The sequence below is a fragment of the Rhynchophorus ferrugineus genome, unplaced genomic scaffold (genome assembly GCF_030347505.1).
Source record: "Rhynchophorus ferrugineus isolate W39M unplaced genomic scaffold, kcgeb_rfMv2 rfM6, whole genome shotgun sequence".
Classification (NCBI taxonomy): domain Eukaryota; kingdom Metazoa; phylum Arthropoda; class Insecta; order Coleoptera; family Curculionidae; genus Rhynchophorus; species Rhynchophorus ferrugineus.
The window spans coordinates 32,571,983-32,597,519 of record NW_027472585.1 but is presented as its reverse complement, the minus strand read 5'-3'; the positions used below and the strand labels follow the sequence as shown (position 1 = coordinate 32,597,519).

The 25,537-nt window shown below is 32.3% G+C and overlaps 3 protein-coding genes across 4 annotated transcripts in view; 2 read left to right on the top strand and 1 right to left on the bottom strand.

Moving 5' to 3' along the window:
* The window catches only part of LOC143198077 (uncharacterized), a 79,136-nt gene extending 60,737 nt beyond the window's left edge, over nt 1-18,399 (bottom strand). Inside the window, exon 1 of the mRNA XM_076407033.1 lies at nt 18,025-18,399. Coding sequence (XP_076263148.1) covers nt 18,025-18,237 — 213 coding nt within the window. The 5' untranslated portion in view covers nt 18,238-18,399. The remainder of the gene's footprint in view (nt 1-18,024) is intronic.
* On the top strand, nt 7,008-13,970 carry LOC143198078 (uncharacterized). Its single transcript, XM_076407034.1, has 3 exons — nt 7,008-7,337; nt 10,750-11,032; nt 13,132-13,970. Exons 1-3 carry the CDS (start codon nt 7,197-7,199, stop codon nt 13,908-13,910), a joined length of 1,203 nt encoding a protein of 400 aa, XP_076263149.1. The 5' UTR covers nt 7,008-7,196; the 3' UTR covers nt 13,911-13,970.
* Nucleotides 18,400-18,658: 259 nt separating the features above from the next.
* On the top strand, nt 18,659-25,532 carry LOC143198074 (uncharacterized). Of its 2 annotated transcripts, XM_076407022.1 has the most exons (21): nt 18,692-19,253; nt 19,329-19,442; nt 19,501-19,695; nt 19,755-19,913; nt 19,968-20,156; nt 20,209-20,397; nt 20,452-20,622; nt 20,674-20,832; nt 20,884-21,075; nt 21,133-21,327; nt 21,388-22,207; nt 22,258-22,425; nt 22,530-22,778; nt 23,562-23,670; nt 23,720-23,887; nt 23,941-24,148; nt 24,201-24,415; nt 24,483-24,748; nt 24,801-25,022; nt 25,084-25,303; nt 25,358-25,532. In XM_076407022.1, the coding sequence occupies exons 1-21, from the start codon at nt 18,737-18,739 to the stop codon at nt 25,499-25,501; spliced, it is 4,869 nt and encodes a 1,622-aa protein (XP_076263137.1). In that variant the 5' UTR covers nt 18,692-18,736; the 3' UTR covers nt 25,502-25,532. The 2 variants fall into 2 exon arrangements, with proteins under 2 accessions (XP_076263136.1, XP_076263137.1); XM_076407021.1 differs by having other exon boundaries at nt 18,659-19,442.
* The last annotated feature ends 5 nt before the right edge of the window (nt 25,533-25,537 follow it).

Genomic DNA, 25,537 nt, shown 5'->3' with positions numbered 1-25,537 from the left:
AGCAATACAGCTACTAGACAACACGCAGAAAATGAGAAGATTAAAGCGAACCAAACCACACGAACTTGTTTAGTGTATAAGTGTATTCTTAACTTTAGCTTAAGTAGATTAGTTCTATTTTAATATAATATATACTGATATACATAATATATACTGACGAATTAATACATACTGACGTATTAATCCCGTACTCGCCTTGCTTGTGAATTGATACATGTATAACATTATATTAATTTTTAAATACATTAATTTTTAAATTAAAATTTTACTAAGATATAATTAATTTAAAACAATATTAACTAGCATATTTATAATTTAATTCAGACGTCGAAAATGTTAGAAAACTGAGAACTTTTTTCAAGTAATTTTGATTAAGCATCAGTAACAACTTGAATAACGACATAACTAACTAAAATAAATTTCATCATACTTTTATATTTCTTAATACTGGTAATGTCTAGCATAATAAATCCTTTAGACAATCGCATTTCATAAATTTTAATTAAAGTACAAGATCCATTTTTCCTCGATTATTATTTTAGGCGACATTACAATGTATCTCATTTCGCTTGATGGTTTGATGGTTTCAACGGTTCTTGGGCATGGTAACGCTCGCCGATGTCATTTCCCCAAACGAGGATCGCTAACAACAACGCGATGTGTCACCGTTGGGAACACAAAAAAAAAATTAAACCAACCGGAGGTCGATTTTCATAGGCATTGTTTATTTACGTCGAACTTAAACCTCATAGTTTTCTATACAAATTACTCTATTTTGTTGGCGATAATTAACGTAATAAATTGTTTCAACGTAGTTTTATTGTTTTTCTGCTTGTAATTACCTTAGGTATGCTCTGTAATATCAAAATTAATTTTACACGTATATGAGCTGTACCAGACATGCGTTGCAATGTAAAACAAAAGGGGTTGCTTGTGGATATCTAAGGATACACAATAATTTTTATTCTTCCATTTGGTGCGTAAATAAGTTAACGTTTTGTGAAGCGTGGAAAAGCCACCTTCAGTTGTCCATGAAACATTAAAACATGATCTTGATATCGAGGGTCACACATTTATATTTCGGGAATAGGAAAAAAAACAAATAGTTGAGCTGCAAATATATTTTTATTGTTTTTCAAACTTTTCGCCACGATGGTCTTTATACTTTTGCATACGCTTAACGCAATTTTTAAGGCATGTATTCCATTCCGAATGAAGTATCTCCAAAACATGATTTTTGAACGCTTCAATAGCTTGTTCGGGCGATGAAAATCGTTGACCACGCAGTTTATTCTTCACGGATGGGAACAAAAAGAAGTCATCTGGTGCCATATCACGGCTGTACGGCGGATGACCCATCAATTCGATGTTTCGAGTGCTTCATGATGAAGAACAATCCGGCGTCTCTTGTTTGTTCTTCTTATTTCACCGAAGACTTCTGGCAAACAAATGGTTGTGTACCAATCAGAATTTACTATTCTACGATCTTCTAGATGCACTATTGCAATATGACTAGTTTTCCCGAAGAAACAGGCCACCATTTTCTTTGAAGTGCTTCGTGCGCCAACAACGTTTGTTGGATTTGGTTCATCGTAGAATACCCATACAGTCGACTGTTACTTACTTTCGAGCTCATACGAATATATCCATGATTCGTCACTTGTCACGATTTTATAAACGTCTTTCGAAGCACCGCGATTGAATTTCTGAAGCATTTCTTAGCACTAATCGACACGAACCATTTTTTGAGCGATTATCAAATTGTGTGGGATCCAACGCAAACATAACTTTCTCACAGCTAAGTGTTCATGTAAAATCACATATATGCTGGTGTAACTAATACTTAGGGATGCTTTAATCTCACAATAGGTGACATGACGATCTCGCTTAATCATTTCGCACAGAGCATTGATATTTTCTCGCACAACAGCCGATTTTGGACAACCTTCACGAAACTCGTCGGTCAGCGAACTATAACCACGATTGAAATCACTAAACCAGCGATACACGGTGGTTTTTCATGGAGCTTCATCGCCAAACGTCAAATTAAGTTGATTGATGCACTCTTGTTGTGATAATCCATGTCGAAAATCGTAAAAAATCATCGCACGAAAATGTTCACGATTCAGTTCCGCTTTTTGCCGAGACGAAACTTTCAGCTAAATATAAAATAAACAAATAGCGTCCGTGTGTTCTGAGTACGTATATCGTCAAAAATGTCAAACATTACGGTGGAACCGTCAGATGGACTCACATAACAACAATGTTGCCAATTCCCGAAATATAATTAGTGACCCTCGTATAGCTAATTCACTGAGCCATTGGTGCTTGCTATAGTTCTGCGTAACATTTTGGAAAAAAAGGAGTGTCGTGAGAAAAATTAGCCATAGATAACGATGCTGATTTGTTACCGATCCTATCATCGATCCATTTTTGCACTAATTTAGCATATCGAAATCATATGCCAGCCAAAACGATGCTGTAGTGATCTGAACAAGTGCTACTCAGAAGGCACTCTGTCTGGCAAGTGCCTGGGTATTACAAAACTTCCTATTCGAGCTACAGCAGTATATCTTTCCTAACTCATGCAACGTGTGCTGGTTTTAGTACGTTGGCAGGCATTGAATCTTGCTGATCGCACCATATGCACAGCCAAACTCTATGGCCATGAATATTCCGTATCGATACAGAAAACTCTTCTTTATTTATCTGACAACCCATAAAACCGTGATATTGAAAAAAAACAGCTGAAAATGTCATTTTCAGTCTTCAAACATTTTAGTCATCATTGCCATTCTTTGTCAATGACATCAAAATAACTATTCACTGAAATCAGAACCAATACTAGGGACATGTCGGAATAGCATCCCATAAGTTTCATCAAATAAAACAACAAAAGCCATTAATGTCAAAAGTTCAAATTTGATATTTCCATGGTTCTAAAGTGTACACTGTAAAATTCGATAATACTAAAAGTTATTTTATATAAAGAAATATCAAAACCACCGAATTTAATAGTGAGGTTATATTATTTAATAGTTTTTACATTGTTATTCCGCATTTTCAGCAAGAGATATCGCTGATCAAATTACCTAATAAATAAATTAACCCAATAATTTGTTTTAATTTATTTTTATTAACCGTTACAATTCAATTTTTACATTCTAAATGTGTTGTCTCCCATCAGGAAATTTCACAGTTGTTGAAATTGGATGCCTCACGTCATTTTATAATTAACCCAGTCGGTAGGATTCCATATAGATTATGATGCTGCTCTCTTTTGAATTCATTCAATTAACCGGAATCAACTTATTTATAAAGAAAATAAAGCAGATTCACGAGGCAATAAATCAGATTGACGTTGGAGTTACTGGAAGCATTCCTTGGAATATTTAAGTGGAGTGCCGGCAAAAGTATCATAGTTGAAGCTATAGAATCACAAAAGATGGATTAAAGATGTTGATAGTCCCTTACCCATGATATTGAACACACCCCTAGTGATAGTAATTAGCGGTTACAAATCGGCAAATGTTGTAAACCAAAATTCTAACTTAATTAGGGAACATTGCGACTTGCTGATGTCATAAATTTTGATTATGTGCATTGGTTATTGAATAGACTATATACATAACATATGGGTGCTGTTTATATCAGAAAAGTATTGAGCCGGTAGTATGGTTTCTTATGTCAGTTCTATAATTTGCCACCTTTTCTCATAAATAAAATAAAGGTTTTTTTAATTTTTACACTTTTTATAGCTTATATGAGTCATGCCAACCCCTTAAATCATTTAATGGCAAGCCTACCAACGTGAACATCATCTTAGAAAGCCTTACCGAGCCTGGTTATTGACGTAAACGAATTGATTATTTATTATTTGACATAAATGGGGGCCTACCCGTATCATCAAAAGTACACTACTCACAAATAATAAAGAAAATGCGGGCTTCGTTGGCGCAGTGGTCAAGTTGACAGGACAGTCCTGCTGTTGCGATAGTCACGGGTTTGAATCCTACTAGGGCATAAGTATATAGTACTTTATGTTTGTGATTGTAATTGTAAATATTTTTATTCCTTCCTGTTTCCAAGCAATAACCATCCCAGTCACGTCAGTAACCAGGCTGTGTAAGACCTTGGAAGGATGTATCTGGGATGGTTTCTAAGTTGGTCACTGGCCAGTCGGTAGGCTTAATGCCGAGGACCATGGTTTGGAGTCCACGTTAAACTGTATGTCCAGTCCAGATAAACCCTCGTTGGTAAAAAGGAGACTTTAATATATTAAAAAAAAGAAAATATAAAATTAATAAAAATAAAAATGTTCTCACGATAAACCGTTTAATAAAGAATATTTAAACGCATATAGTTAGCACTACAATATGCGGGTATTATTATCAACATTTAACATAAATATTTACCGAATGCATGAGGCTTCGCACAATGACGATTCATGTTATCGATGCGAGTGAATACTATAGATATCTACGGTTGTTTCGTTGCTGAACAGCGGTACTCAAACATATTCACGTAATTGAGATATATCGTAAATATATTTGCTAAATCATTTAGAAGTGTTTACGGTAATTCTCAAAAATAGAAATACAATCGTAGATATATTTGTAAACATTAGCATAATGATAAATATAGTTACAGTTACAGTAACAACATAAAATAACTATAATAGCTAATTATTAATTGTATTACATTTACTTATATTTGGACGTCATTGATGGTATTTTCTTAGATTTACCATCAAATCACAATATGTGATCAATATAAACCGGCAAAATAATATGAACACCCTGCGATATGGAACAAATTATTGTTGACATGACAGATTGCATGTTGACAAAACTGCTTCCATGTAAATAATGCGACTGGTAGTATTGCTCTGTATAAATCCAAGAATTGTAGGTTATATTTCATTTATAAGCCACCGCTAAAATGTGTGATCTCTGAATGACTGTTGAACGTTTCACGAGAGACGATAATGGTAATGACAGCATACACAAAAAATGGTAAAGCCTCACGACGAAATCCAAAGTTATGTTAACTGGCAGAGACCGACGAACATTAAAAAGGATGCAATGCTCATTCGAGTAATACTGTTTCAACAAAAAATATACACCTGAAGCTCCAAGCTGCAGAAGTGGAGCAACGCTCGTAAAACCCGGACGCTTGATGAAAAGAAACCTACGATCCGGACTACCTGTTTCCTACATTCAAGCATAAGGGAGGTTTCGTTATGATTTCAAGTCTCACTTACATCAACGGCCGGAATAGTACAAATGAATATATCGACATCCTCAACGATGAAGTTCTGACGATAATGATATTGATGACAATGAGATGATAATATGATAATGGTTGGTTCTTGATACTACTATTGTAGTCAATTAAAAATATTGATATATTCTTTCGATTTTATCGATCAATCGACAATTTTCAAGTTTTGTTACTGTTTTTACAATATCACACATGATACCGAACGTTTTGACGAGAATTGAAATTTTATGATAAAGAACATTTCACCGAAAACTTTTTACTTCCTGACGAAATAATATATTTTTCAAAAAGTAATAAATCCATTAGAATTTAAGAGATCTGTTTTTCAAAATTAGTAACCATCCCAACAAGAGTTCTACGTGCCTTTCATGACACTGTTGGGGGCAATACACCAAGTGTTAGCGAATAACTTGAAAAAATATCAAAATCAAATTTAAAGTCTCAAGGAGACTGTGTAAACGAGATTATATAAAAACCAAAACTATAATGAGTTAAAATAAGAATATCAGGTGTATAAGTTAATTTTAAAAGATATACAACAGATGGTGTATCTAACTTCATGTTGATGTCTCATTGACAAACTTCACTTTTCAATATATGCCATTTCGTTAAAGAATTAACACATTCAATTTAAAGAAAAAGGCCGCTGAAAATCATGGAATACTGTGTGAAGCTTATGGTAACCATGCTCCATGGATTTCAACATGCAAATAATGTGAATAACTGTTTTAAAAGTGGTGATTTTAATGCCGAACAAAGAAGAGAGTCCTGGACAAGAGCTTATTTCTAATCGTTTGAGGAACATCAAAACGATCCAAAAATTTGGAAATTTAGTGGCGTTTGGATTTAATCCAAGAGATACTGAAAGACGTTTGGTCATTTGTGAGGTGCTGCTTCAACGACAAGATCGAAAAAATGTTTTTCATCGTATTGTTGTTAATGGTTATTAATATTAAAAGTGGGCCCATTACGATAATTCAAAATGGGGGGACCACCTAGGCATCCATCAACATCAACAGAAAAACCAAATATCCCTGACTCCAATCTAATGTTGTGTATGAGCTATTAAAACCTAATGAAACCAGACAAAACAATGTTATTCTTCAGCATGACAACGATTAACCACATTGCAACATGTGCAAACATACTTGGTGAATAATAAGTGCTACCCCACCCACCGTATTCTCCAGATCTTACTCCTCCTGATTATTACTTGAAAACGCTCTAATTCTATGAAGATGCCAAAAAAATGGATCGATTCGTAGATAACCTTGAAAGATGCATCGTTCTTTGGAGATGAAATCGGTAAATTGGTAATGATGGGAAAAAGTAGCAGTTATAGATCGACAATAGTTTGAAAAAAATAAATTCTACCTTTTTTCCACAATAAAGTATCAAATTAAAAATGCTTTAAAACTAAATTATAGGCCTGATGAAAGAATCAAAATTATTATTCAATTCATAAATAGTTTAAATACTTGCAGATAAGGAAACTAAAAATATTTTCGCCAATTTAATACAAATTTGTCTGCGTGTATTATACCCAGAATACTCCATTAAATATCTACAAGTTTTTTCAGATAAAAATATATAAGATCCCGTTCAAAATAAAAACAATGATTAGCGATCGATTAATATCAATAATATATCTCGTGTTTTGTTCGCATGTTCCTTACGGTTCGCAAAAAAATTCAGCGAGCTATCATCCTCAACGATGACATAACAGAATCCGCGCAAATAAAGCAGTCAACGCCAATACCAGTCAAGCTAGTAGGAAACGATCAAGAACGGTTCAAACTAGTCTACGCCAAAGTACTACACCGTCGCAATTAGATAATAACTGATCATCGCCTAATTAACCGCCTAGCAGTAGGTGCGCGTCAGTCATAGTGCGTCAACAGCTCGCGGCAGATATGGGTCAGAAGACAGAGATCCCTGACCTGGAAGGTCTAATCAAGGATACCATCGGAGGGCATGTGATCGAACAGCAGGTCGCCTCGCTACTTCCACCCGGTGAAAATTATGGGAGCATCATGTATAAAGTCGATTTTACGGTAAGTCCTCGAAACTCTAATAACGGACTAGAACCCATTGTTTGGTTTTCACTTGGTAAAATCGGACAAAAAAAACCTAGACCGATAACTTTCATTAATTGTTTCATTAGCTAGCGTCGTAATTAAAAATTTAATACCTAGAAAAACACTAAGATCAAAAAGGTCAAAGCCGCCGAGGCAGTGAAACAATCATGTTTCCGATTTTATGGGGACTTTTCGGAAAACAAAACAAAGCAAATGATATTCACCGGCTTTTTTTTTCATCACATTCGGTAGTTTCTGCTAATTTTACAGCGTCTCGATATATACATATATATAAACTTTCTCTTCTCTGTCTGGGTTTCAATTTCAGGACATACGCATTAGAACAATGGTTTTTAATATCTCAATTATTTCAGCTTTCATGTAAACCTTTCATTATCAATTTTTGTCAATAAATAATAAAATCTATACATAAATAATTTGTAATAATTAAATAAACTTAATGAGATTTTATCTTGAAACAACTTTAAGAGCTTGATAGGTACATAAAAAAGAAAAGTTATTGACAACTAATAATACTGAATCTATATAAACTTTATTTAAATTATTTTTAGAACTGGTTTACTGTTCGTAGATATAAATAATAAGATATTCTAGTCAGCGACAATAGTGATGAGTTGATGAGCTTTTTTCGAGAGTTCCTTTAACTCTCAGTAATAAAATATCTGTATCCTTTAACTGGTCACCCACCCCTGTTCCTATCACCCTGAACGCTGACATTTCACTATTGATGCTCTTTGTATATTTTACTTCAATTTATTCAATTTTTTTAATATTTATACACATAAACATTTGTGATTGTCCACGTCCGTATAATATCGAAATAACGATAAAATCGTCGAAAGGGATAAAAACAAATTTTCAATATATTTCAGCTATATATATATATATATATATATATATATATATATATATATATATATATATATATATATATATTATATATATACATATATACATGGCATGTAGAAAATCACTTCATTAAGTGATCTCTATAAAATACTATTTTAATTAATTAGTTTTATTCTAAAGTCTTTTATTTTATTGGTTCTAGAGGAATATCGCGTTGTATCACTTCCTTTGAAATATAGTACGGAGGCACATAGTACGATACATAGTACATACACTTTATATCGGAACCGTTGTATGATATATATTAGATCTGCTAACGGTTCCGCTATGATATTTGGGGAATCGCAATGACTAAATAGGCTTGAGTATAGATTTATACAATAATATCTTGTTATCTAATGATAACTTGGATTTGCACCCGATAAGCCATTACATTTGGTAGAGTTTAAGGTCAAGTTGTTTGCGTTTGGCGAATACATGCTTCTTCCAAGTTAGGCGTCGATCTAGGTGCATACCAAGACATTTAGTATACTCTGCTTGCGGGAGCTGACAATTATTTATTAGACTGGTGGGCATGATCTTCTACGGAGGGTAAAAATTATATGACTGGATTTTGTTTCGTTGGCTTTTATACGACATCTTTTCAGCCACATTTGTATTTGATGTAGGTGTGTTTGTAGGTTAATGGATGCTATGGTTGGATCTTCATGAGTAACTAAGACTACCGTGTCGTCTGCGTATGTCACCACAGTGGTTTTTTTGTAGGTAGATCGGCTGTGTACAGAACATATAGTACTGGACCTGGTACATCACCTGGTGGAACTCCTGAATATATTGTATGCAATTGGGTATGTTCATCGCCTTGTTTTACAGTAAAGTGATGATCTGTGACGTAAGATTTTAGTAGGTCATAATCCGGATGAGGCAGAAGTTTCCTTATGACACACATGATATAATTAAATAATTAATAGTTTTTTGGTGAGAAAAATAGTGTTGAAACCCATTTTCTTTATATTGGCTTGTAAAAGTTTTAAATGATTTTTTTTATTTAAAGCTTTATTTTGAAAAATACCGAATTTATTTTATTCAAAGTACTGTCCATCGATAGCCGATACTTTTCCCATCTTTCAAGCAATTTGCAACATCTCGAAAGAACTATGTATCTTTTGAGGCTATCCACGAATCGACATTTTTTGCTATCAGAAGGAGCTATCCGAAAAATACGATGGGTGGAGTAGCATTTCCGGTTTTAATGTTTCCAAATATATTTTTACCGATATTGCAACATGTGTTCGAGTACTGTGCTGAAGAATAATATTTTTGTGTCTTTACTCGTATTCTGGCCGATTTTTTGCACCGCGCTCGGCTCAGACGCACGAATTGTAGTCGATAGCGACTCCATTCACGGTTTCATTAAGTTTTCGCAGCTTTAGATCCATGGATATTCGGCCTTGCCGTTGATGCATGAACAGGTGGTCGCCATGATTTTTTTTCCACTTGGGATTATTTTCACTTGGAATGAATCCACTTTTCTTCACCAGTAGCAAACCTTTCCAATTTTGCAGCTGAAGCAGTATTTCACACATGACCAAACGCATTTCAATCTCTCGGCTTCAATTCATTCGGCCCAAAATATCCGACCTTTTGGATCATTTCCATGTTCTCCAACAGATTAGGAATAGTTTCTTGTGTCCCTCCCAATAATTCTACATATTCTGCTTGCACTTTATATGTAATGCCTTCAAATACTAGTTTTTAAATATTTTGGCCAAACTCAATTTTGTATTCAGTGTCAAAACCTTTAGTCCACTTTTGAAACATCGAAAGCAGTATTTACATGTTAAAATCGATGGAATAGAGTTGTCATAAGCATCACACAACATTCGATCACCGTCAGTCGCCTTTTTCTTCAAGTTGAAGTAAAGAGGAAAGCTTCCCGCAAATGCAATTTGCTCAGACATTTTCAACGCACTAAAAAAAATTTTATTCACACTTCGACGAAATGACACATACTGAAAAATGAAACATGTTAATGAGGCTTCAACATGATATTGGTCACAAATGTAGCCGATGCGATTTAATAGACAGCAACACCATCATTTAAAATTAATTTTATAGTTTAGTTAGTTATTAATTGAAATAAGCCCCGTCGCTATGAAAAATGGAAATACTGGTTCTGAAAAACGATATACCATGATCAAAACAAAAGAAGTACTTTGCTTGAAATTTTCCTGAAACAAAAGGAATAAAATGAAAGAAAATTTGTCCAAAAGACAAAAAAAAACAACGGATAATAACGGATAAAGGAAATAACAATCCCAATGAAAAGGTTCCATGAATTAAATAAAAATACATATGTGAACCCTATAATTAATAGTAATAATGATTGTATCTTTAAATTTATTTTTCACTAAATATAATATATAATAGTAAATAATAAATAATAATTAAACATAAAAAATATGGTTATGGTTTGTATTATAGTTTACAGTTCCTTTTATTTCTTTCACGCTTGCAGGTACGAAAAGATGGTACCGAAAAGGTTTACCACACCGTAGCTAAATGCACACCATTGAATGCCTTCACACAAAAGATGTTCAATACACAGGAAACGTTTAAAGGGGAAATCGCTTGGTACACAACGGTGATACCGGCATTAAAGCAATTCGTGAAAGAACAAGGTACAGAGCAGAAAATCGACTTTTTCCAGAAATATTATGGCGGGAGGATCAGCCTGGATCCTGCGAGCGAAAGGGTAGACGCGGATGGAGTAATACTAACGGAGAATTTAAAATATTCAGGTATGAATAACACTAATACGGCTGATTTAGCACGAAGTCAACATTAATAATATTTCGTAACATCAGTCATGCACCAAAATTGTCCACCATTTAATTTTATTTTAATTTATTTATTTTATTTTATTATTAATAAGAAAATAACAGGTGAATTGAAAAATCTCCGGTCTACCATAGTAAAACACTTTTTTTGGCAAAATTAGTTTTTTTATTCAACATAAGTCCCTTCAAAGGTGATAAACTAATTATAACGACCGTCCAACTTCTCGATGCCATTTTTGTAGTACGATTTTTCCTTTGCGTCATAATGGGCCTCAGTTTCGTCGATCATCTCTTCATTCATCGAAAATTTCTTCATAGCAAGCATTCTTTTGAGAACAGGAAATTTTCTGAAAACAGGAAATAGTCTCTCGGGGCCAGATCTGGAGAATACGGTCGATGAGGAAGCAATTCGAAGCCCAATTCATGGATTTTTGACACGGTGCATTGTCTTGTTGAAGCAGCACTTTCCTTTTCTTCAACTGCGGGCGTTTTTCGGCGATTTCGTCCTTCAAACTGTCCAATAACGCTATGTAATAGTCCTAGCTATTGATGGTCCTTCCTTTTTCAAGGTAGCCAATGAAAATTATTCCATGCGCACCCCAAAATACAGACGCCATAACGTTACCAGCCGACTGTTGCGTTTTCTCATGCTTTGAGGCGGGTTCACTCGGATAACTGTCGATTGGACTTCGGAGTGAAATGATGGAGCCATGTTTCATCCATTGTCACATATCGACGCAAAAACTCGGGTTTATTACGCTTAATCATCTTCAAACACTGCTGCGAATCATCAACTCGTCGTTGTTTTTGATCAAAAGTGAGCTCGCGCTTTACATAGAGCTTTTTCATACCCAAATATTCGTGAATGATATGATGTACACGTTCAGTTGATATCTTTAGAGTGTCTGCTGTTTCATTAAGTTTCAATTTATGGCCATTCAAAATCATTTTGTGAATTTTTTAAATGTTTTCGTCGGTAACAACCTCTTTTGGGCGTCCACTGCCATCTTCGGTGCTCATTTCACCACGTCTAAACTTAGCATACCAATCCTTGATGGTTGATTTTGATCATCAAGCCCAGTTTTTGCTCCTACTGTATATTTTCCTTTCATTTTTTTCACAATAACAAAATTTGCTTCACTCAAAATGCTATAATTCACAAACTAATGATCCGACAGCATCTTTTGAGGCTCAGGGCTAACTAAAAAACATATGGATTTAATTCTAGTAGCGCAATCTATGTGTCAGGCCTGGGAATTTTCAACTGACCTGTTACTACGTCAGATAATAACATACAACAAGTAAAATATTAGGTGTATTATTTAAAAAAATTATATTCAAAACAGACATACTTTTGGGGTATTTTCTAGTTTTAAAAGGATTAGATGCAAGACTTGAGAATACAATACGGTTATTAACAATTGATAAACAACAAATTAAATAAAGGAAAAAAGATTTCTGAAACTTTGAACGTTTTGGGAAGTGGTATGCTGAAAGAAAGCACAACAAGAGCTTGTAGCACACTTAGGGAACATGCAAACAGATGAACAGAATTCGCTTTGGTTACTCAGAAGATCTTTCTCAACTTGGAATAATACAATTTTTTTCAGTCAATGCAACGAGGTTTGTCGATGGACATGTTAATTATCTTTCGCAATATTATTAAGTATGTTACTTAACAAACGAGCACCAGAACACGAAATTAAGTTTGTTGCCTATTTTTAAATAATATTTTGGATAACATTGTTGAAAAATACGGAAAGACTAAATCATATACCTAATAAAATCAAATTTATCTATGTCCTTAATGATTTGGGTACAATTCAGATTTCAATTTGATTCGCCATTCCGGATTATTTTTAAAATGGTGTTAACACAAACAACACCGAATAACAACAAATACTTTTAAATAAAAAAGATTTAAAATTAAATACCAAATTTGAAAACAAATCTATGTATGTATATCGAAAGTCCTAGTTATTTATCGATAGTTAAACATTCTTACTTCAATTTTACATAACTATTATATAATTTAAGTTATTCAAGTTTAACTTTTTCAGGCTACCAAAATGTGGACCGTCATCAAGGATTCGATACCGACACCACCAAAGCCATCCTTAGGGACATGGCTACGTTCCACAGCGTGTCATTGGCGCTGAGACGCAAAGATCCCGAAATGTTCCGCGAAAAAATCAGCCCATACCTGAATTTGTTCAGCGGAGACGACGATGAGATGAAGGATTTCCTGAGAGCAATCCTGGTAGTTTTTGACCACATACCCAGTTGCAAACACCTTCTGGAAAGAATCAATAAGAGCATGGACAGCGCGGCACAGTACGATAAGTCGTATAGGGAACCATGGGCTACGATAATTCATCACGACTTTTGGTGTAACAACATAATGGTCACGGAAGAACAACCTCCTAGAGTCACCATTCTCGATTTACAAACGACAACGCTCGGATCACCAGCTATTGATGTGATCTTCCTGCTGTTGACCTCGGTAAAATTGGAAGACATCGAAAATAGACTGGATTACTTTTTACAGTATTATTACGACCAATTCACGGCACAGTTAAAATCACTGGGCATTGATATCGTAGAATTTTCCTACGAAAATTTTGTAAAAGAAATCGACACTGTATCTAAATTAGGACAATATATACATGCTCTAGGTCATACCAGTGTCATATTGGGCGAAAAGGGACATACTTCTCTAGACAGTTCTGATGCCAACTATAACATGGACGCCATTGATACGGGTTTTAAAGTAAACGATAAACACATACGTAAATTCGAGTGGATTACTTTGGAAGCAGAAAAGAGAAACTGGATATAGTGACTAGTTATTAACCTATCTTCCGTATAAACTAAATAAAATGAAATAATACAAAACAAATTGTTTTCATTTCATCAACTTTTTCATTAATAAATTCATTAGTATTTCGGTGTAAATTCAAACTTTTATTTTAAAAAATTTGGTACATTATTACTCTTGAAAAAGTTGTCTATGAAGAATCACTACTATTCAATACTCATTAGCTAGACAGGGGCTCCCTAATTCAAACAGGTGTATAAAAAGCTACTGTACATGTGTGCGAACACAGCGTCCAGATAGCTTTGTTGAACACTGAATGGATACTGGTCAGAACATTCAGTTCAATAAAATCGAGGTTTTAGTCACTTCGCCAGTATAATTTGAGAAAGAACATATCAAACATGTATGTATAATTAATAATACTGGCATTAACATTATGTTATAAATAATAATATTAACATAGACTAGATACCTTACAGAACAAAATGCATTAAAATCATATTGGCCTCCGAAATATTTAATAAATAGGCAATTTCAAAGAATTACAAAGGATGGTATTGCGCGAAAACACATTAAATAATAATAATAATAATACGTCTATTAATAATTACTCTCTTTTACTAACATTAAAAGCTATTATCAAACAAATAGGAGCCTTAGAGCGTATCACAATCAGACCAGAAAATAATCAGTTGAAGACCGATGATGAAAAACATACGTCCAGATGCCAGATATTGATACTGCGTAACATATCATAAGGGACTGCCAGATGTTAACACTAACTTAATACAAAAATTATCAGATACAAAGACCAAGGCAATCCACAAAGAGATGTTGCGGTTCAAAACAACAACTTTTTATAATATACAACTAAAAAATTTAAGGAATCATTAAATACAATAAGTCTAGTTCTTGAGAAATCACTAACGAATATTAATAACTGGGGTCTTCAAGTACATATATACTAAATCAGTGGCACCCCCGAAATACCTGAAAATTCCAGTCTGGAATCATCTTAATCAGAAAAAAAAGTTAATAAATCAAAAACCTGGAAAGCATAAAAAAAGGAGTAATAGAACGCCTTCCGACTAAAAATTAAAGACTAAATGAAAAATAGCAGAAGAAGATTATGTGTTAAAACCACTTGATATGTTATTTTAAGTGAGAAGCAGTAGTCTTCGCGTGTTTTGGTCAGTACGGTGTTAGTCATTATATTTCGATATATTTCTTGCAACACACTAGAAAAATATCGGTAAAGTTGGCAGGACGGTCCTCCTGCTGTTCGAACCCTGCTGAAGCATTTATGTTTTTGATTGTTAAACATCTGTGACTGTCCTTAGGAAAGAGTATAAAATTCGACAAGGAAAATGACCCCAGTCACGCCAGTAACCAGGCTGGGTAAGTCCGGGGGATGATCTTTCAAGTAGTTCACTCGCCAGTCGGTAGGCTTTAATGCCGATCACCATGAATCGGAGTAGGGATGTTGGCCACAAAAAAAAATCGATATTAAAAAAAAAGTGAAGTATTACTTTAAAAAATATATTTTTTTCTAAATATTTTAAAGAGTTGGGATATTTTTAACGGACTGTTAAACTTAAGTGCCGATTTTGAAGATTTATATTTAATATTATATATAATTTATTTTAAGGAATTATCGGCTAAAAAATATCGATATATCGGCCAAAAATATCAATCCTGCATCCCTAATTCGGAGCCCACATTAAATAGTAGGTCCAGCGCAGATACATCCTAGTTGGTAAAAAGAAGAGTAAATATTTTTTAAAAATATTAATATACCGGACCCAAAAATATGGATATTTGCATAAATATTTAAAGTTTAGTACCGCAATTTTTTATAATAAATTTAAAAGGAAGCAATTGTAATAATGTACTTCCACTTACTTTTATTACATTAAAATTAATATTCTATGGAAAATTACCAATAAAAATTTCTAAAAACAACTATACTAAGAAATACTAAAAGGCCTAGTACCTGCCACTATATATACAACAACCACTATATCGTGTCAACATTACTTCATTTAAAATTTGGTAATGTTGATAACATCAATAAAAACGATATTCCGAAATTTATAAGTCTTTGTATGGAGTTACCTGAGTTCCTAAAAACTCTGTAATAAATATATTATTTTTTTACCAAAGGCGGTATAATGATATGGATAATGGTATAATAAGAGAAAAATATCTTGATTAAAAAGGGAAAGAACATGGCTTCAATAAAGGTTAACGGTATTCCATTAATAACCAGAATACGGTTAGAACCCATTGTTATGCTACTATACATACATTGAAAATATTCTTGACCAATAAAATATGATACTCAAATGCTCATTATTGTTTGCAGAATAAAACAGTTAAATTACGAAATTGGCGCTGAGATAGATGATTGGACTACCAATCTGTCTGTAGCTTTCACTTCCCATGATGGGAGATGTTTCCGCGAAAGCATATTGTTTTTAACAAATGGCCCATTTGCCGATCCATTAATTTCCGCCATTTATCGAGGAAACGCCAATTCGTCACCAAGTAATTTGTTCATTCGCTCGCCATTATCAGAAAACATTCTCATCGCATATACATGATTTTACCAAACGTATTTTTACCGTTGTTTACTGTATCAAATTTCCCTTTCAGACTTGGAATAAACTTGATCTCATCGATCAACGATGTCTGCATCCGGTAAAATAAGCCCACAAGTAATATCGAACAAAAAAGGCCTTTTGTTTCACACCCGTTAGGTAAAGAACGGTAGGTATAGAAATATCCCATTGATATAATAAAATTAAAAACCAAAGATGAAATTTAATTAGTTTTCAAAAATAATAAAAGTATCTTTTTGTCAGCAGATCTTACAGCTAATTTAAAAATAAGGGAGAATCGATCACTGACTACTGGAAAATATCACCATTAAAATGTACAAATTAAAAAACGCGTAAGAAACTGAATGCACGAATAATTACAAATTACTTTAAATTTTTACTATATAGGCTCTGAGACAAAAGACAAACTTCAAAGACAAACGAGAACAGATGATCAAAAATACTATGAAAATAAAATAATAAAATCTAAGATCAGACCAAAACAAATTTAAATTATTTACTATGTCATTATGGCTAATTAAAATTCGACCTGTTGGAGGTTGTTGATCACCAGATAATATTTAGACCGAGGGTTGCTTCTTGAATCTGGCCAATTACACAAAAAAGGGAATACTATTAGCATATTAATGCGACGAAGGTTTTACGAGCTGCGCCACTGATTCAAAAACAAACGATGAATCGTTCACCGAGCACGGCATGCTGGTTCGTTACCGCCGCTGCCACCCTATCCACCGGAACTATGCTCCTTGATTCCGTACAGTAACTTTTTTCCATGTCAGTTTCGCACAGAGTTCGTTTTTTGTTTCATAACATCAAAAATCATAAAAGCAATCACATATTTCAATCACTGAAAGATTTGGAAAATGCATAGAAATCTATCTTAAATTATGTATTAATTCTGTTTAATATAAAACAAAATAAACGCAACATAAAAAACAAACGTTTATTTGTTTGTACGACCTGTCACAACTACGAAACCATACAAACAATATTTATTTATGTTATTCGGTTGATTGTTAAACATGATTAACAGCCTGCAGAATGTTTAAAAGTATGTCTTTATTTCAAAAAGAAAATATAACAAAGAGCCAGATTTAAGTTCTTTATTATAAAATCAACCATCTAATAAATAATGACATTTTGGAACAGCTGCTTTCCTATATTGGACCTAAAAGGGGACTCTTATAAAGGTGGCACAAACAAGAAAGAGTCCAAGATACCATACGAAACATTTATTATCATTCATATGTTAAGAATTATAAAACATCTTATATTAACTTAATCTAATTAAATGAAACATTATTGAAACACAAACCGCATGCAGTGATTTTAAAACCCAAGAAAACCGACCAATTTTTATTTTTAACTTCAAGAGTAGACCAACGTATATCACAATATTTTAATTTTTTTCAATTTTCAACAGCTGTGATATTTTAACGTTGGATAAATATAGATCAAGAGAAAAGACACGCACTGTTATCGTTCAAAATGATAAGTATTACTCAAATTCTTACCTTTCTATATCTAATCGGTGGTTCTACAGAAGTACTAGTATTGGGAGATTCTGGGACAGTATCGACCTGTGAACAATCCTTCTTTGGTACATAATCATTCCTTGGTTGTTTATAATGTGAATTCACCACAACACTACGTGCAAAACAGCTTTTGAAATTTTCGCAATCGGAAAAAATGTCAGTTTCATAATGAGGATGCATTTGATTATTCATGTTCTTAAAGATTAAATTTAGACACGAACTAATACACTTTTAATTCACTTTAATCATTTCACATCATTTATATAGAAAATATACTAAAGATATAGTACGTCTCTGCGATACAACCACTACGACAAAAACAACCGCACTGAACAGGTAAACAAACACTTCTTCATGGCTCTTTGATTTTAAAGAGACTCAACACGCGCTAAACTTATGCGCATGCCCATAATCTAAACATTTTTTATAATTTTAAGGGTTTAAATTACTAAAAATTATATTAACATATAATGCAGATAATAATTATATTTTGATTTGTATTTTCTAAGTTGAAATAAGATAAATAATTACTATTATATATTATTTATATTTAATTTATTTATTTTCCTTATATTTAGATGACCCTCAATGCGCTTTTATGTATAACTGGTGTAAAAAACAAAAGTGTGTTATTAACCTAGAATTTTTAATTCTTTAAATTAGAAATATAAGTTAATTCTGCTAGGTAATTATGGGTGATGTATTTAATAAGACAAATAATGAAAATTGTAGTGACACTATCAATATGGCGCCATTATCTCCAATTTTGAATTCAAGCTCAAAAGCCATTCGAAAAATACGAATGAAAAAGAGAACAAACCCAGAATATAAATTGTTTCCCGACGACTGTAATGCAGTTGAGGAAAGTAATAAAAATAATGAAAATGAAGGAAATGATGAGGGAAATATTATAAAGCGAATTGAGCTTCTCGAAGAAAAAGAGAAATGCAACTTATTATTAGCAAGAAGAATAGGTATTAACAATAAAGTAGAGACAACGATTGATAAGTCTATTAATATTAGTTTGCCTAATATTGAAAAAAGTGTAGTATTAAAAACTTCAAAGTCATCGTCAAGAAATCTATTTCAAACAAGCAAAAAAGATGAAAGTTTTAGTGATGTTAAAGTGCTTCCTGATGAACATCATATTTTTAATCATAGTAATTCAACCAACATATTAAATAGTACATTAGGAATCATTAAACAAGGTAGTACATCAAATAATTCCACTCACACTGCAAAATGTGATAATAATAGTAGTATTGGTTATAATAAATATTTAGGATTAAGAACAAGTAATATTAAAAATATGTTTCATAAAGAAAATATTAATGATGTAAAGCTAAACAATTTTAAAGGATTCAATCAGGAGCATGAGCATGAACAAAATATTGAAGGTAAACATGTTGTTTGTTTATTTTTATAATAAATAAAATAAGATTCAATATTTTACAGATAAATTAAAAAATGATATTTTAATGTCAGATATTCCCAACAATCTTGAGAAAGTAAGAAAAGTCAAGAATATTTTTCAAGGAGAAATCTTTGATGACCTAAAATCCAGTAATTTTGAAGGATTTAAGACAGCAAATTCTATTATGAAGGAATTTGATATTAATTTTGATCAACATGAGAGATCAGGTTTCAAAGGTATTATATTATTATCTTTTTATAGTTAGTTATACTAAATAATGAAACTTTATTGTCAGACACAAGAAATAATCCTGAGAATGCCCAGAAAGTTTTTCAAAGTGAAAATTTCGAAGATCTGAAATTCAACAATTTTGAAGGACTTAAAAGACCAAAAATGATTATTAATCATTCTGATACTAACACCACAAAAAAACTTAAAGGATTAGGAACTAAAAGTAACAGTGTATTATTTTAATAGTAAGAATAAATTAGTAAGAAATATTTTATAGGTAAATGCAAAAATGAATTATCGAAAATTTCAAGCACTTCTGAAGGTGTCAAAGTAACCAGGAATGTTTTCCAAGGGGAAAACTTTGATGACTTAGAAATGGATAATTTTGAAGGGTTTAAAACAGCAAACACCATTATCAAGCATTGCAGTTTAAATACAGAAAAGTATGAAGAGTCAGATATTCAAGGTGAATTAATTGTTTGTTTATATGTAATAAATTATTGATAAGTAATTTATAGGGAAATTGAAAAATGAAACATTAGACGTTTCAGATATTTGTAAAGATATCAAAAATATCAGGAATATTTTTCAAGGGGAAAATTTTGATGATTTAAAAGTGAATAATTTTGAAGGATTTAAAACAGTGAATACCATTATCAAGCAGTCTGATCGCAGACCCAAAAAACATACATATTCAGATATTAATGGTAAAGTTTTATGTTTTTTTTATAGTTAATAATATAATAATTAGAATTTTATAGAAAAAAATAAAAATAGAATCTCAGAAGATGCAAAAGAAATGAAGAATATTTTTCAAGGAGAGAATTTTAATGATATAAGAGCGAATTATTTTGATGGGATTACACCAGCCAATGCCATTATCAAGCCATCTAATTTGGGTCCAGAAAAGCTTTCAGAATCAGATATTAAAGGTATAATTGTCATTCTCTAAAATTAATAATCTGATGAGATAGAATTTATAGATACATCAAAAAATGAAATTGCAAGAATTTCTGAAAATTCCAAAAGATTCAGGAATATTTTTGAAGGGGAAAATTTTGATGACTTAAAGGTGAATTTTGATGGGTTAAAAACAGCAAATTCTATTATCACGCAATCTGATAACAGTTCAAGTATTAATGGTAATGTTTTATATTTTTAATATTTCTAATATAATGATTAGTATTTTATAGAAAAAAATAAGAATAGAATATCAGAAAGCCCAAGCATTTCTAAAAATTCAAAAGAAATTGGGAATATTTTCCAAGGAGAAAACTTTGATGACTTAAAAACAAATAATTTTGAAGGATTTAAAACAGCAAATGTCACATTAAATAGTAACCCAAAAGCGAGCATTACTAATAAGCTTCACAATGAAAATAAAGGTACACAATTTATAACACCTTAAAAAGCATAAAATATAAATTTATAAATATTTTTAGATGAAGGATTTACTGATTTTCACACCTGTAATTTAGAAATATATAACTCCACTAATATAACAGGCTGCAATGAAAATGTTGAAAATATATCTAGTAGTTCACGAGCATTGTCAAGCGATGCACTGAAATCTGAAAAAGTACCAATATTTAAAAACATATTTGTGGGAGAAAATTTTGATGATTTAAACTTAAATGGTAAACTTAATTATCTTATACAAAAAATGTATTATCAACAAATTCATGTATGCTTTATAGGCCTGGGTGTTCAGGGTTTTGTGCCAGCTGCACAACAGAAATTTATGCAAAAAAGAAAATCTTTTGTTAACCCACTGATACCTTGCGAATACACTGATGAATTCTTAGGATTTTCATCAACTGAACAAGAAACCACTTTAAGTTTAGCCCATTGTTACCATGATCTAATTAGTGTAATAAATAATACATATGATAACATAACAGTGAAAACTGTAATTGTACCAAACAATCTAGAATCTTTATGTAAAACCATCCAAGGAAATATTCACTTACTTTTCTCTAAATCAACTAACAAGAGCAAAAGAAAATATTCAGAGTCCACTGAAAACAGTGTCCATAAAGATAGTAAGCTGTGCCAAACACCAAACAGCATCATCAAAAGATCCAAAAAACTTGGGTGCCATTTCTCTCCTACCATTCAAATCAATCAATTAGAGTACAGCAAAGCCCAACATTTATTCCATGATATTCTGCCAACTTCAACACCAGTCAAGCCCAATTCGATTTCAACAGCTTTATCACCAATAACTTGCAATTTGACTCCTATTCTAAAATATAAATCAAACCATGAAAGTGGTAAAACTTATAACTCATCTATAAATGTGTTGGGCGACAATACACTTGTGAATCAGTCTTGTAATATGAGTAGGTTTATCCTCAATAAACCTTCCAACAGCAGTGTAACAGACTGGATATCAAATTTGCTTGAAGAACAAAGACTACTTGAAGATAGGTTACGAATTAATAGAGAAAGACTAAACATATTAGAAAGCCAAAGAAATATGATTCACGAAATTAATACCGTTAACCGCAGATTTAGGTAAGATATTTATCAGTTACATGAGGTCCATACAATGAGATACTTTGCAGCGCTAAAGTAAAAACTGGAATTCTATATAATTCAAAAGTCAAATGTCAGAGAATAAGCTTAAGAGATTTTGTAGACAATAAGTTTCCTGAAGTCAATGTTCCAACAGCTTTAAACGATATAAATCCGCAAAATTCCCACTTACTTCATTTTAGCTTAGAAGATAACAGGTACGTTTTTATTTCATTCATTTCGTTATTTCTCTAGTTCTGTTTAATATTGTATTTTAATTTTTATAACATCAATTTTCTGATTTGAATGAAATGTTTATTAGATTGTCTCACATTAAGACTGACGATGGAGCTGTTTTGGTACCTAACTTAGAAAATCGAATAGGTGTTACGGAAATAGAACACAGTTTTCAATTGATGGATGGAGTTGATATTAATTTAATACCAAACGGTTGGATAAGGAATCACTTCAAGTGGATTGTGTGGAAATTGGCTAGTTATGAAAGGATGTTCCCTAATAAATTCAGTGGATGTTTATCTATAGAAAATATTATCCAACAACTGAAATACAGGTACAATTTTAAGTACTCAAATATATAAATTTTTATACTACCTTTTTGATAGTGTATGAATCGAGAAAGGATTTGAAGCCGGTCAAATTCCGGCTTCACATGAAAGTTTACAATTCTACACATCATTCAGCATTTCGAACTGTTGATCCCTTTAGGCAAGCTGCAATATCGTGTTAAATATGTTTCGAGTGAGAGCAGTTTCAATAAGGTTTTCTGAATGGTGCTAGTAAGACTAGATCAGAAAACAGCTTTTTTCTATTCAAGATTTTCAATTTGCTAAATTTTTGACTGTAGCGTTTTGTAGTCACTATCTGACCAGTTTCCATAAAGTTCACACATGAAAACCCTCTTTAGGTGATGTCTACCCACAACTTTTTCATTTGGAATAATCTTAAAAATATATTTTTCATCACCAATTACCATTTATCACAAACAGTCGTTCATTTGTCACATTTACATTGAATTGTCATACAGCAAAATGTAAATTTCCGTATTCCCAAGAGACAACTGATCACTAAGATCGAAATCATTTAACGATTGTATCAAAAATTACACATTCAATAAGAAAGACGGTCAGAACCAACAATATTACAAATTAATTCCCATGCCTTTTAGAACCATTTTCCTGGTTGGAATGGATCGGATGAGGGGTTATTTAACTCAAGCGGGTTTGTTCTGATGATACTTCACTCTCCAATTTCAATCATTTGTCAAAACCACATCGAAAAAATCTACAAAAATTAGGTCATATATCGCCTAATAGGATCGTTATTTCTATTTTAGGTATGATTTAGAAATTGATAGGGCTAGAAGGTCGGTATTACGAAAGATTTACGAAAAAGACGATATTCCTCAAAAAACAATGGTGTTGTGTGTTTCAAAAATAATTAAGGTATTTTAAATTATTGTAAACTTAATAAATACTAAATCATAAATTACAGAATAACGGTAACTTCGAACTAGAATTAACGGATGGTTGGTATGCGATCAGGACAGTTATTGATAAGCCTTTGAGTAAACAAATATTAAAAAAGAAAATACGATTGGGTGTCAAATTAATCATATCTGGTGCAGAATTGGTAAACTGTGATGGATGTTTCCCTTTGGAAGTAAGCTAGGCTCAATATAAAACATCTATAACATCATAATTATACATTATCAGGCCCCAGAAGGCGCTTATTTGAAGATACACTTCAACTCGACAAGACGAGCACTATGGTGGGCCAAGTTAGGTTATCAAAAAGACATGAGACCATTTCCCATATCTCTTTCCAGTATAAGTATGGAAGGTGGAAAAATAGGATGCATACATTGTTACATATTTCGAGTTTACCCTGTGGTTTATATGGAAAAAACCAATCAAGGAAATGGTACAATTTTTGATGGACGAATCTAAATGTTATATTAAAAAAAAATTTTCAGTATGGAGAAACAAAAAAGCAGAAGAATATTATGTACAGGAATTTCAAACTACCAAAATGAAGGAATTGGAGAAAATTAGTAGTAAATTCGAAATGGATATTGAAAGATCTAACATGGCGAATAGAGTAAGCAGGTCCTCAAGAGATATAAGGACTATTGACAACCCTGAAGAGTTGTATGAAATATGCAAAAACTGGGAATCGGAAGATTTGCAGGTATCAATTCATATTCTTTTTCTTAATCATTGAATATGTAAATTTTTTAAATTTCTGTAAATATTAGGATTTATCCCCTACTCAGCAATCGATGCTGCAACATTTCATGACTCAAAAAATGAAGCTGGATCAAGAAAAAGCATTAAAAGAGATTATCAAGAGTAGACAGAACTTAGCGGAAAGATCAGTAAGGTCTTTGCTTAAAGTAAAATTGCTTGATATTTCGGGCAAAATTGAACAACCCTATGATTTTCATATATGGAAACCACAGGAGGAACATTTTCAGGAACTTAAAGAAAACGAAATTATCAGCATTTTTAATATCACTTCCAGGTAAATCGTAAGAGGTGGGTAACGTTTTAGTTGTTAAATTAATTGTTTACAGCATCAAATGGGGATTGAGTGCTACTCAAAATACATTGTTTAGAAGGAAAATAAAACGTCAGTCGGAAATTTATAATAGATTCAGAAGAAAAATAACATATATTTCAAAGTTAAAAGAATTTGCTTCAGTGCTAATGCAGGAATTTGATACAATCGGAATACCTGTTAAGAAATCTGCCACAAGACATCATCAAGAATTATGGTTGACTGATGTTAATGAAAAGTATGTGAATATATCTAAATACTATAAGCTGTATTAATGAATTGTTGAATGAATCTCTTAGTTTACTGTTAATAAAAATATCAGATCCTCCTGATATAGTTTTGCTTCTGGATAAAGTAGAAGAAGGCCAACCTGTTCTTTTGTGCAATTTATCTCTACAAGAACACTTTCCTGAATATACATTAGCATTAGCAGATAAATACTCCACTTGTACAAAATACCCTGATTCTAAACAGATGCGGAGTGAGCTAGACACATTTGAAAAGTTACTAAAACCTAAGGTGATATTAATAGAATTTTTTTACAGTACCTTTTATTGGTGATTTATGTTTTAGGATATAAAGTCATTGTTGGAACAGTGCAAGTTGAGAATAGGAAAAATATGTTGTCATAAAATGGATGAGATGGATGAAATGGATTGCACACAGATGACTGCCACAGATATAGTCCTATTGCAATGTGTAGATAAGTTAATATAATATTTATTAATATATGTTAATATATTCATTATTTCA